This window comes from Stigmatopora argus, chromosome 19 (genome assembly GCF_051989625.1).
Source record: "Stigmatopora argus isolate UIUO_Sarg chromosome 19, RoL_Sarg_1.0, whole genome shotgun sequence".
Classification (NCBI taxonomy): domain Eukaryota; kingdom Metazoa; phylum Chordata; class Actinopteri; order Syngnathiformes; family Syngnathidae; genus Stigmatopora; species Stigmatopora argus.
The window spans coordinates 13,649,122-13,662,857 of record NC_135405.1 but is presented as its reverse complement, the minus strand read 5'-3'; the positions used below and the strand labels follow the sequence as shown (position 1 = coordinate 13,662,857).

The window sequence follows — 13,736 nt, the reverse complement described above, 5'->3', positions numbered from 1 at the left end:
TATCCTCTTCTTCTTCTGGGAAAGAAGGTTGGCACCATTTTGCGCTCGCCGTCCATCCAAACAAACCAAAGGTCTATTTTTCAAAAAGGGAAAATAATGGGGGACCTCATGTTGAGCCTTGTGGGACCCCCATTTCCAAAATGGGATTATTTCTTTGAAATAAATAGATGGACCCTGAATGGCAGAGCCTTATTGGGCACCACAATAAAATCCGGTTTTTCTTCCCTCGTTAAAATTGAGCCCCTCTTTTGATTAAAATAACAAAAATGTCGATATCGTTTTTATTCGTCGGAGGGAATTTTAGTTCATCATTTGTAGACGACCCCCTAAAATTGTAGAGAAGGACCACAGTCAACTAAAATGGAACCTTTTGGGAAACGGATAAAAAGACCTTCAAAATGTCACTTTAATTGTAAAAAATGGCAAATGTGCAGGCCACACCTAACGTGCAAGTTCCCAGGTGAGAGAGACAGATCCCCTTTTGTCGTCACGTGCTCCCGCCCACCCCTTTTTGGCCGCACCTGAACGCACCGCACCGCAACAGGTCTGATAAGTTTTTGGGGGCGCGTCAGCGCCCGTGCCAGCGCGGAGGCGGAGCCTCACCGTTCGGAGGAGACAAAAAGTCCACGTTACTCGTCGGCTTCTGAACAAGCGGGCGGACGGCCAGGCAGGCGTCACCTTTGTGCTATCGGGAGGAGCCCAAGCGGAGAGAGAAGAAAGCAAAGGAAAGCAAAGGCAAGGCAAGGAAAGGAAAGGAAAGGAAAGGGAAGCCCCCCCTCCTGAAATATAAAGCCCCCTTTTCTCTTGACGGAGGAGAACCTGGATCTTTCTCTCTCTCTCACACACGTGCAGCGCAGCGTTGCCGAGGAGGAGCATCGCTCGCACGCTCTTTTGGAATTTCAACCCATTTCATTTCTAAAAAAACTCAATTCAAAAACTTGCAAAGTCACTCCATAGTGGCGGTTCGAGTTTAGGCAAAAAACAAGGAAAAATCCCCAAACAAGTCAAGGGTCCACATGGCCGCCCTGGTCAGCGCCTACTCGTCGTGGCCCCCCGACTCTTTCGAGTGTCCGCCTCCGCCGCTGCCGGTGGACGGCGACATGGCGGGGGACACGCGGCGAGGCGGAGGGGGTGCCGGTGGCGGTGGCGGTGGCGGTGGCGTGGACAAGACGACAGAGCCCCGCATCCGCCGGCCCATGAACGCCTTCATGGTTTGGGCCAAGGACGAACGCAAGAGGCTGGCCGTGCAGAATCCCGACCTGCACAACGCCGAGTTGAGCAAAATGCTGGGTGAGTCTACATTTTACTTTCTTTTTATCTATTTATTCATTTATTTATCGTGATTTATCACATCGGACGACGACTTGATTTGTTCATTTAAGTGAGCCATTCACAAAATGCGTTTCCACTTCATACGGTTAAAACTTTAGAGATTAACTTGGTTCCTTTAAAAAATAATAATAATGCTAAGTTGACTTTACTTTAGGATGAATGCAACTTTAAAAATAGATTTTTTTTTCCATTCGATCGTCGTTCCCTATTTTTATGCTCTCACTTGTTTTCGATGGAAAAAGTTGTGCGCTTTGTTTTTTTTTAAAAGGGAAATCAACTGCTTTTAAAGGCACTTTAATAACAATGTTAACTTATTGAATGAATATAATTTCACCTCAAAAGTCGAGTTGTGAGCAACAACAAAAAACAGTATAGGACATTTACAGTTACACATAATTTACAATTATGTCATTTATTTATCCAACAAATTAATTTCATCATTATAAAAAATGTTTGATATTACTAAGCCAAAAAAAGTCATTAAAATCGGGTCATTAAATTCCATTTGACTTTGTCGTGGGAAAACTTTCAATTCTGAACTTGACTTAAAAGTAAAAATGTGTTTGGGCTTCACTTAATTCTAGATTAATCTAGATATACATATAGATTGAATTAAAGGGGAATGAAATTGGTTGAAAAAAAAACACCAGTCTTGTCTTAATTAAAGGAATGATTTTAGGATGCCATTTTTAGTTGTGGTTTTTGAAGGCGACGGACGTCCAAATTTATCAGTCATCTGTCAGGAAAGACTAGCTTAGATAGTTAACTAGCTTAGTGATGACGGACTGACTGACAAACTCGGTGACCAAATTAGTCCAAAAAAGAATGGCATTTCATGGCAAAAATGGCTCCCGTGGGATTCACTGATTCATGGCGGAATTCTTCCCTATCGACTCACTGACTCGCCGCCGCCGCCGCCCACCGTAGTTCCCAACCATTAGCTCACTCGAATGGCGACATTAGATTGAAGTCGCAGCTAAATCCGTCAAACGAGCGTATTTGTCAAATTTCCACTCTGGCATCAAGTCATTGACGGCCAAGGATAGCGTTTGTCGTCGCCGCCGCCGCCGCCGCCGATGGTGACCTTTGAGTCAAAGGCCGTTTTGTTTTGTTTTGACTCAGGCAAGTCGTGGAAGGCCCTGACGCCCCCCCAGAAGAGGCCCTACGTGGAGGAAGCGGAGCGCCTGCGCGTGCAGCACATGCAGGACTACCCCAACTACAAGTACCGCCCCCGGCGCAAGAAGCAGCTCAAGCGCATCTGCAAGCGCGTGGACCCCGCCTTCCTGTTGGGATGCCCCCCGCCCGACCAGAACGCGCTGCCCAAGCAGCGGGCGCTCTGCCGCCCCCTGGAGAAGGATGGCGGCGAGCTCCGCTTCTCCTCCTCCTCCTCCGCGCCGCCCCTGCCCGGCGTGCGGAGCTTCCGCGACCCGGCCTTCGACGCCTACCCCTACGGCCTCCCCACGCCTCCCGAGATGTCCCCCCTGGACGCCGTGGATCACGAGCACGTGCCCCCGTCGTACTACCGGGCGTCCCCCGAGGAGCAGCACCACCAGATGGGCAGCCCACCGCCAGGGCCGGCGCCGGCGTACCAGCTGGACTACGGTCAGGGCCAGATTCACTGCGGGGTCTCGCACGGAGCCGTCCCCGTTCCGTACTACGGCGACTCGCCGTTCCCGCCGAGCCATCGCGGGGTCCCGCACCACCACCTGGGTCAGCTGTCCCCGCCCCCGGAGGCGCAAGGCCACATGGAGACGCTGGACCAGCTGAGCCAGGCGGAACTCCTGGGCGAGGTGGACCGCAACGAGCTCGACCAATACCTGATCGCCGGAGGGGGCGGCTTTCAGCACGAGCAAGGCGGGGGCGGGGGCGGTGGCGGGGTCACCGTCACGGGTCACGTCCAGGTGTCCGCCACGGAGAACAGTCTGATTTCGGTTCTGGCCGACGCCACCGCCGCCTACTACAACAACTACGGAATTTCGTGAACTTGCCGGAAGAAAGACCCCGCCCGGACCGGGACCCAGACCCGGACCCGTCCGTCCCTCCATTTTCATTCGGCGTGACGGGAGCTCCTCTGAAAGGGGAAAAAAAGGGGGACACACTCTAGCGCACAGATAGAGACAGACAAAGAAAAAAAATCCAGTCCAGGCAAGGGTTGTAACTGGAAGCTAAAAGCCGGTACCGGCGCAAAATGTCCCCAAAAGGCAACGGCGGCACTGGAATTCACAAAAAAATGGGCAAATTGATGTGGGAATCCGCATATCTGTTCCCCGCCAATTATGTTTGTCATGCTCCCCAATGCGCATCCTATCCATGACGGCGACCCTGGTGAGGATAAGAAGTTCTGAAAATGAACGAATTCATCTCAAAAGGCATCAATTCATGGATAAAAATGATTCCATTTGTCAATCTGTCCAATTGGATTCATCTGGCAATCAGTAGCGCTCATTCGCCCAGTCCCCCTAAGAAAGATTTCAACGTCGACGGTGCCGAGAGCGAGCCACAAAGCCGACGAGCCGACCCTTAAAAGTGTGGCGCTAGAGAAGGGGACACCTCAGGGAAGGCTAGCGGCGGACCCCCTCTCGTCGTGGTGTACATTTCACCTGCTCCACTTGTAAATGTCTGTAAATACAGAACGAACCACAGACAAGCGTCTGCTTGCCAGGAGCTAATTTAAACCTTTGTTCTTTTTTTCCCTCAAACTGGCCGTCCCTAGCTGATTCATATCAATATATATATGGTCACCTCTAGGACCAAAACTAGGGTCAAAATGTATGCCGCTTTCAAGTGTAATTTAAAACCAAAAAAAAAAATGGATATTGTTATTTCCTGTACAAAGCAAAGTTGTCAATAAAATCCCAATGTTGGTGCACGTGTGTCGTCTTTTGCCCTTTTTCTTTTTTAGCCAGCTGCCCACGCCAAAAGGATTATCCGCCGCGGCGGCGGCAACAAAGGCACGAAGCCTTTTGTTTGCCGCCTCGGAGAAAATGGCCAAAGAAACGAGAGGAATTTGGGGCGGAGGGAGCGACCGATCCTGGAGTCTGACTGCCCTTCCTGGATTTTGGGGGGGGGGAAAGTCCAGTCGTGCTTCTCGCAAAGAGGAAGCGGCGGAGGAGCGCTGTTTCCTGCCCGATAAGATGGCCGGCCGGCGTTGTCGTCAGGATGTTTGGGCCTGCCCGCCCGCGGGTGGGAAGCGCAGCGTTCAGTCCTCAAAAAAGGGGGCTCGCTTGTACATTGATTTTTTTTTTTTATTTTCAAAGGAAGGCGCGCCCACTCCAAATGAGAAAACCGCATCGGTCGCACGACGTGTCGCGTCCGTCCGGCCTTCGCATGCATACCTTCGAGGTGACATCACTGTAAGTCTCGGCGAACGCCCCTTCCAAAATAGTGCTTGTCCGTTTTGGTCGTTCTTGTAGTGGTACTTGCTTAATTCACAACCTCTGACCGCCATTTTGTGCCTGTAATGTTTGACCCTCTATCAGTTTTGTTAGCTTTTTGTAGTTGTTTCTTGACAAATAATGACCCATGTAGCAGTAGCAGATTTCTCCAATCAGATTTAATACAAGAATGAACCATGTTGACCTTTGACCGCCATTTTGTGCCTCTTACGTTTGACCCCCTATCACATAGGTGTCAAAGTGCAGCTTTTCCTCCCAACCAATGAAGACGGATGGAAGACACCTTGCAGCTGCTGGTCAGTTTTGTTTGTTTTTGTAGCCGTTGCTTGACAAATAATGATCCATGCATTTATCAATGTTATTTTCTGGAATGATTGTAACAATGGGCCGATTTAAACGTCCTTTAGATGAGCCGATGAAAGCCAAAAGAGCGAACGCAGCCATCACTCCCGCTTTGAACGGCTCGGCCTCCTCGCAAAGGTTACGAACGAGGCGCGTCAAAAGCGTCAGACGCCCGCGGCGAGGAATGCGAGGCGGCGGCGACGTGACGTGACGTTTTGGGACGCGCCAACGCCAGACAGTCGGCCTCCCGCGCGCCTCGGGAGGACCGCTCGCCGGCGACTTGAAAGGCCGGCGGACGGGACGGAGGAGGCGTAATCCTTCGGGCAGCTGTCGGAGCAGCGCCTTTTTACCCGCTCGCCTTGTTTGTTTGGCCGGGCGGCGGGGAAGCCGCGTGACGGAACGGGAGGAAAGAGGAAACATAACAGACGACCCGACGGTCGGCCGGCCCAACGCAAGTTGGAACGCCGCCAGCCGCCAATCAGCCTGCCAACATTTTTCTTTAAAAAAAAAGAAAACAAGTAAGTAATGTCGTTTTTTAAAGAAAAAAGCCTTACTATACTATGTCGTTTTTAAAGAAAAAAAGCCTTACTATATTATGTCGTTTTTTTAAGAAGAAAGTCTAACTATACTATGTCATCTTTTAGGGAAAAAAGCCTTACTATACTATGTCGTTTATTTATTATTTTAAAAAAAAAGCCTTACTATACTATGTCGTTTTTTAAGAAAAAAAAGCTTTACTATACTATGTCGTTTTTTAAAGAAAAAAGCCTAACTATACTATGTCATCTTTTAGGGAAAAAGCCTTACTACTATGTAGTTTATTATTATTATTATTTTTTTAAAAAGCCTTACTACTATGTCGTTTTTTAAGAAAAAAGCCTTACTATACTATGTCGTTTTTAAGGGGAAAAAAGCCTTACTATACTATGTCGTTTATTTATTATTTAAAAAAAAAGCCTTACTATACTATGTTGTTTTTTAAGAAAAAAGCCTAACGATACTATGTCATTTTTTAGGGAAAAAAAGCCTTACTATACTATGTCGTTTTTTAACGCTTTAATCGCACCGACGGAATTGCGGCGTCCCGCCGGGGCTCAACTTTAAGTCCCCTTTTTCAGTCCGATTTGCTGCTAAGTGAATGTTTGTCTTGGTTGTTGTACTTGGACAAAGAACACACTTCATTATTTCAATGCATATTTATTCTTAGCTTCAATCTGAGTCATTATAGTTATCATTTTGAAAGTGTGCGCCGATGATTAAGGCGATAAATCTCAATTCATTTCAGTGACTTATTTGAACATTTTTCCAGGATTGTAGCACGCCGTGAGTTTGTCCGTAAGTCCAGGCTGAAAGTTTGGCGCGCAAAGTCCGAGCGGAGTCTTTGCAAAGTGGTGACGGTCGCCGGAACGGAGAAGAGCCAAGAGCCGGCCGGACACGAGGAGCCGTTTACAAATTGGGACTTGGAGCCCGCCCAGAGGACGGAGGGACGGAGGGACGGATGGCGGGGATTAGCACCACCATCACCACTGCCGCCGCCATTCTTCATCCCATTGTGACGTCTCGGAAAGAATGGAAGCCGCCGGTCCGGCCTCAGAAATGGCGCTCGACGGCCGCAGATGGATGGCGACCCCTTCGGACCGGTTGGAGGAGCGCGCCAAGGGGGCCCCCGGCCAAGCGAACCCCTCCTCCCCCCGGATGTACCTGCACCGCCGCACCTGTTCCCGACAGATAGGCGGCGAGGAGGCCCGGCTGCCAGCGGAGGAAGGACCCGACCCGCGTTGACCTTTTCTCCTTCAGCGCTCCTGTTTTGGGGGGAAACAAAACATCTTCACTCTCGATGGGAAGGAAGTAGTAAGGTCTTTCGTTTTACTCCCCAAAAAAATGAACATGTGTAAATATATCGCCCCCCCAAAAAAGACAACCATGTATATATAGCAAGACTTTTTTGATACGAAAAAATGACCATGTATACTTGGTCGTTTTTTACATTTTTTTGTAGAAATGCCTGACTATACATGGTCATTATTATTTTTTATTTTTAAAAGTCTGACTGTAATAGAAAAATGCCTTACCCAAGCATGGTTGTATTTTTTGTTAATAGAGAAATACCTAACTATATTTTCATCCAAATTGCCTTCCACGCACAAAAGTGAGTCAAGCATCCGTGGCTTGTCGGCGGTGACGTGATTGGCTTCAAAGTGAATTGAGAGCGCCGTTGGCATTCCCCTCATCCTTTCCTTTCAGCGCCATACGTCGGAATCCCTCTTCCTGTCGGCGTAACACGGACGGCTGGAAGTGACTCAAGCGGGCCACCGCCGCCGCCGCCACCGTTTCTGTCGGCTGCAAAACAGGATGTGAGATGGCCTAGCACTTAAGCTCAGACACTTTCGATAAGCAAAAAAAAACACTCAGGTATGTGCCTCCATGTTCATGAAAAAAAAAAAGCCTTACTATTCTATGTCGTTTTTTAAGAAAAAAAGCCTTACTATACTACGTCGTTTTTTTAATAAAAAATGCCTTACTATACTATGTTGTTTTTTAAGAAAAAAAGCCTCACTATACATGGTCGTTTTTTTAGGAAAAAAGCCTCACTATACATGGTGGTTTTTTAAGAAAAAAAGCCTTACTATACATGGACAATTAAGAGTTACTATACAGTCAGTCCTCCCTCTACTTAAGAATGTCTCTAGGTACGAAATGTTCAGGTTATGAAAGCAAATGAGTGTCTCGAGATACGAAAAAGATCCAAGTTATGAAATCCTCCACAAATTAAATGCATTTCTTGTATCTATTATTTTATTTTGAAATTGTGGCGGACGCATTGATTGGCACTCGCTACACTCTTCTGGGCTCTCATTGGCTGTCTATCCACGTTTCAAGATTCCCTTCTGTACTTTTGACCACCGTTTGTGCTCACGAAGTTCTGGCGGTGTTTTTTGTGAAGTTTTTCCAAGTGAGCAGCTGCTTCTGTTTTTAATCATCATGCCTGCCAAGAAATTGACCAGCGCGAATGCAATCAAGTGGTCAGCAAGGAGGACAAAGAATGTATGTGAAACGGGTCCATGGGGTTTAAGTCTGGGAATCCTGTAAGTACATGAACGCTTCCAACGAGGTGCGCAGTAACACTTGGGGGTGACCATTCATTGTTTGCTGTTCTGTCAAAGTCATGTTTTTCCTTTTTTATTTCTTAGCCTTACGTGAATTTAACGTAACGACGCTTAGCTCATCGTCGTTTTGAATGGAAACGAAGAATTGAAGTCAACCAAGTTCCAAGTCTGCATCTCATGTGAAAAGGTAAAACTGATTCATTAATACATTTTTTTGAAGAAAAAAAATCCTTACTATACTATGTTGTTTTTTAAGAAAAAAAGCCTTACTATTATGTCGTTTTTAAAGAAAAAAAACCTTACTATACTATGTTGTTTTTTAATTTAAAAAAGCCATACTATACTGTCGTTTTTTAAGAAAAAAATGCCTTACTATACTATGTCGTTGTTTTAAGAAAAAAAGCCTTACTATACTATGTCGTTGTTTTAAGAAAAAAAGCCTTACTATACTATGTCATTTTTAGGAAAAATAACCTTACTATACTATGTTGTATTTTAGGGGGAAAAGCCTTAGTACACTATTTCGTTTTTAGGAAAAAAAAGCCTTAGTATACTATGTTGTTTTTTAAGAAAAAAGCCTTACTATACTATGTCGTTTTTTAGGAAAAAAAGCCTTACTATACTATGTCGTTGTTTTAAGAAAAAAAGCCTTACTATTATGTCGTTTTTAAAGAAAAAACACCTTACTATAATATGTTGTTTTTTAATAAAAAAAGCCATACTAGACTGTCATTTTTAAAGAAAAAAAGCCTTACTATACTATGTTGTTGTTTTAAGAAAAAAAGCCTTACTATACTGTGTCGTTTTTTAAGAAAAAAAGCCTTACTATACTATGTTGCTTTTTTTAGGAAAAAAAGCCATACTATACTATGTTGTTTTTAGGAAAAATAACCTTACTATACTATGTTGTTTTTTAGGGGAAAAAGCCTTAGTATACTATTTCGTGTTTAGGAAAAAAAGCCTTAGTATACTATGTCGTTTTTTAAGAAAAAAGCCTTACTATACTATGTCGTTTTTTAGGAAAAAAAGCCTTACTATACTATGTCGTTTTTTTAAGAAAAATAGCCTTACTATACTATGTCGTTTTTAAACCAAATAGCCTTACTATACTATGTCGTTTTTTTAAACAAAATAGCCTTACTATACTATGTCGTTTTTTAAAGAAAAAAAAGCCTTACTATACTGTCGTTTTTTAAGAAAAAAAGCTTTAGTATACTATGTCGTTTTTTTAGAAAAAAAGCCTTACTATACTATGTCGTTTTTTAAATCAAAAATGCCTTACTATACTATGTCGTTTTTAAAGAAAAAAGCCTTACTATACTGTCGTTTTTTAAGAAAAAAAGCTTTATTATACTATGTCGTTTTTTTAAATCAAAAATGCCTTACTATACTATGTCGTTTTTTAATTTTAAAAAAAGCCTTAGTATACTATGTCATTTTTTACAAAAAAAAAGCTTTATTATACTATGTCGTTTTTTATAAAAAATCCCCTACTATACTATGTCGTTTTTTTATTATAAAAAATGCCTTACTATGTTGTTTTTTTAACAAAAAAAGCCTTACTATACTATGTCGTTTTTTTAAGAAAAAGACCTTACTATACTATGTCGTTTTTTTAATTAAAAAAAAGCCTTACTATACTATGTCGTTTTTTTAATTTAAAAAAAAGCCTTACTATACTATGTTGTTTTTTTAAGAAAAAGACCTTACTATACTATGTCGTTTTTTTAATTTAAAAAAAAGCCTTACTATACTATGTCGTTTTTTTAATTTAAAAAAAAGCCTTACTATACTATGTTGTTTTTTTAAGAAAAAGACCTTACTATACTATGTCGTTTTTTTAATTAAAAAAAAGCCTTACTATACTATGTCGTTTTTTTAATTTAAAAAAAGCCTTACTATACTATGTTGTTTTTTTAAGAAAAAGACCTTACTATACTATGTCGTTTTTTTAATTTAAAAAAAAGCCTTACTATACTATGTCGTTTTTTTAATTTAAAAAAAAGCCTTACTATACTATGTTGTTTTTTTAAGAAAAAGACCTTACTATACTATGTCGTTTTTTTAATTAAAAAAAAGCCTTACTATACTATGTCGTTTTTTTAATTTAAAAAAAGCCTTACTATACTATGTTGTTTTTTTAAGAAAAAGACCTTACTATACTATGTCGTTTTTTTAATTAAAAAAAAGCCTTACTATACTATGTCGTTTTTTTAATTAAAAAAAAGCCTTACTATACTATGTTGTTTTTTTAAGAAAAAGACCTTACTATACTATGTCGTTTTTTTAATTTAAAAAAAAGCCTTACTATACTATGTCGTTTTTTTAATTTAAAAAAAAGCCTTACTATACTATGTTGTTTTTTTAAGAAAAAGACCTTACTATACTATGTCGTTTTTTTAATAAAAAAAAAGCCTTACTATACTATGTCGTTTTTTTAATTTAAAAAAAAAGCCTTACTATACTATGTCGTTTTTTTAAGAAAAATAGCCTTACTATACTATGTCGTTTTTAAACCAAATAGCCTTACTATACTATGTCGTTTTTTAAACAAAATAGCCTTACTATACTATGTCGTTTTTTTAAACAAAATAGCCTTACTATACTATGTCGTTTTTTAAAGAAAAAAAAAGCCTTACTATACTTAGTAAGGCTTTTTTCTTTTTCGTATTAGTAATACGTACTGTTTTGTAGTATCAAGACCACAAAACACACGACTATTCTACAATATGGGCGTGGTTACGCCTATTGTCGACGTAGCTGAGTGAATTAAGCGCATGCGCAGTAACCGTTCCTTTTGGAAGGCTTGTTACCACGCTGCCGGTCGACGAGTAGGCTAACGAGGTAAGGATTTGCGTTTTTATTAAGCTATCGGGAGATTTTTCAGCAATCAATTGAGCCCAAAACGCCAACAAATATCTTAGTTTAATGCCAGGTTTAATACACCGTCGACAATTTAAGTTTGGGCTTCTTTGTGCCGTATGTTACTAGTTAGCATTAGCGTTAGCGTCACGATTTGACTGAAAAGGTATGTTGACCGTCTTCTCCATGATTGAGTCGTGTAGCAGGACTTTAAATTTAATCAAACAACGCCGAGACATTAACAGACAGTTTGCTGGTTAAATGCTCACTCTAGAATGACATCCAAAGGCACGAGTTAGTTCCTGTTGTGTTTGTTGGATGTAATGATAGCTTTCATTGCGAGTGCTAAACACGAGTTGCCGATTTGTAATGGTTGTTTTTACAAAAAAAAATCACTCGTACAAAACTGTTAAGACAACTTTCAACTAGCTGTTAACGTCAGTCTGTATATTTAATCGCCGTATACAAAACTATTAAGCCAACTAAGCCAACTTTCTCCTAGCAGCTAGGTGTCAAAGCGGCGGCCCGGGGGCCAAATCTGGCCCGCCGCGTCATTTTGTGCGGCCCGAGAAAGTAAATCATGAGTGCCGACTTTCTGTTAGGATCAAATTCAAATGAAGATAATACATTACATTTCCTAATTTTCCCCTTTTAAATCAATAATTGTAATTTTTTAATCCATTTTTCCTTTTTGTGTTTTTAGTTCAAAAAGCATTTAGTAAAATCTAAAAATAAATATATTTAAAACAAATTCCGTTTTCCACTCTAATATTGAACATATTCCCAAAAATATTTTGTTTTCTTTTGAAATGAAAAAATAAATAAGATATTTTCCCTCATGAAAAAAAAGCTCAAACAAACTTTTTTTAGATCTATAAAAACTGAATATTTAGGGATTTTGATAGTTTTTTTAATCCAATTTAAATAGAAAAAAAATATCATATTTCAAAAATGGTCTGGCCCAACGTGAAATCGAGTTGACGTTATTGCGACCCGCAAACCAACCCGAGTTTGACACCCTCGTCCTAGCTGTTAACGTCAGTCTGTATATTTAATCGCCTTGTCTGGAAAAGGAAAAATAGCACTTGGCACTTGCTAACTAATTTTCATTCTTTATCTTGATCGTTTATTAAATTTCTTGTAAGATTTCTCTATCACGTAGTTGTTTGGCAACCCCCAAATACCTTGGTTAAATCAAGTTTTCCCTGTTTAGCATCAAGATAAAACTACTTCCCCAAAAAACAACTAACTAAGCCTATCTGTTGAATCTCCAGCCTCTATATATGCTAACTTGTGCTTTTTTGTGTGCACATTTTCCCTGTTTAGCACCAAGATGCAGCTCTTCTAGCATGCCTAGAGGACTCTTGAGGTTATAGAAGAGGAGCCTGTGGCATGTCAAGGTAAAACTACACCCCCCAAAAAGTTGAATCTCCATTGTATATATTCTAACTTTTGCTTTTTTTTTTGCATGCAACAACAGGCCTGAGAGATCTTCCCTGCAAGTTGCCCTCTTCAATCATATGGTGTCTCTGTACTTCAAAATAAAAGCCTAAATCATCATGGTGATGTTTCACTGGCCATTCATTTCCACAACTCTTTGACTAAATCTTTAAGGTAAGAAGGATCTCAGTTAATGTTAGAGCAGGAATTCTAAGTATTCTGTCCATCATATTTCACATATTCATTCCCAATTTTATTTTCTAAGTGTTTGTTCCCCCAGTTTTTTTCCTAAGTATTTATTCCACCAGCTTTTAAAAAATATATATATATGTATATACCCCCAGTTTTTTAATTTTCTTTCTTTGTGTTCATTCCCCCAGCATTTTTCCCCAATTTTATTTTCTAAGTGTTTATTCCCCCAGCTTTTAAAAAAAAATATATGTATATACCCCCAGTTTTTTCCTGTTTATTCCGCTAGTTTTTTAATTTTCTTTCTTCGTGTTTATTCCCCCAGCATTTTTTCCCAATTTTATTTTCTAAGTGTTTATTCCCCCAGCTTTAAAAAAAAATTATATGTATATACCCCGTTTTTTCCTAAGTGTTTATTCCGCTAGTTTTTAATTTTCTTTCTTCGTGTTTATTCCCCCAGCTTTTTAAAAAAAAAAAAATTATATGTATATACCCCATTTTTTCCTAAGTGTTTATTCCGCTAGTTTTTTAATTTTCTTTCTTCGTGTTCATTCCCCCAATTTTATTTTCTAAGTGTATCTACCTCCAGTTTTTTTACTAAGTGTTTTAATTTTCTTTCCCCCAATTTTATTTTCCAAGTGTATCTACCCCCAGTTTTTTTACTAAGTGTTTTAATTTTCTTTCCCCCAATTTTATTTTCTAAGTGTATCTACCCCCAGTTTTTTTTCTAAGTGTTTTAATTTTCTTTCTTCATGTTCATTCCCCCAAGTGTATTTTCTAAGTGTTTTCCCAGTTTTTATAAGTGTTTATTCCACTAGTTTTTTAATGTTCTTCTAATTTTATTTTCTAAGTGTTTATTACCCATTTTTTGATTTCCAAGTGTATTTTACAAAAATTAATATTAAGTGTAAAATTGTTTTGAGAAACTTTAACTAAAATGTCTACCCTACAGGTGGACAAACCAGAGAAAAGACCACCAATCAACACTTCAATGTAATGCCAACTAAGTATTCTAAAGTTGAAATGTTTACCTGTAAATAAAAAAAAATTAAACTTGCATTGTTTGTTA

The 13,736-nt window shown here is 40.6% G+C and overlaps 1 protein-coding gene and 1 long non-coding RNA gene across 4 annotated transcripts; both read left to right on the top strand.

The window, feature by feature from the left end:
- Positions 1-284: 284 nt before the first annotated feature.
- sox7 (SRY-box transcription factor 7) lies at positions 285-4,201 on the top strand. Its single transcript, XM_077586844.1, has 2 exons — positions 285-1,290; positions 2,455-4,201. Exons 1-2 carry the CDS (start codon positions 1,017-1,019, stop codon positions 3,312-3,314), a joined length of 1,134 nt encoding a protein of 377 aa, XP_077442970.1. The 5' UTR covers positions 285-1,016; the 3' UTR covers positions 3,315-4,201.
- Positions 4,202-7,692: 3,491 nt separating this feature from the next.
- LOC144064371 (uncharacterized) lies at positions 7,693-13,724 on the top strand. Of its 3 annotated transcripts, none has more exons than XR_013296782.1 (5): positions 7,693-8,155; positions 8,261-8,363; positions 12,365-12,438; positions 12,519-12,652; positions 13,620-13,724. It is a non-coding gene; the product is annotated as an uncharacterized LOC144064371 (long non-coding RNA). The 3 variants fall into 3 exon arrangements; XR_013296783.1 differs by having other exon boundaries at positions 7,693-8,181; XR_013296781.1 differs by having other exon boundaries at positions 7,702-8,363.
- Positions 13,725-13,736: the final 12 nt, after the last annotated feature.

Excerpts from the sequence above, each read along its gene's own strand:
- sox7 (XM_077586844.1), top strand. The coding sequence starts at position 1,017 with ATGGCCGCCCTGGTCAGCGCCTACTCGTCGTGGCCCCCCGACTCTTTC. Across the intron at positions 1,291-2,454 it reads CGAGTTGAGCAAAATGCTGG|GCAAGTCGTGGAAGGCCCTG; the intron begins GTGAGTCTACAT and ends GTTTTGACTCAG.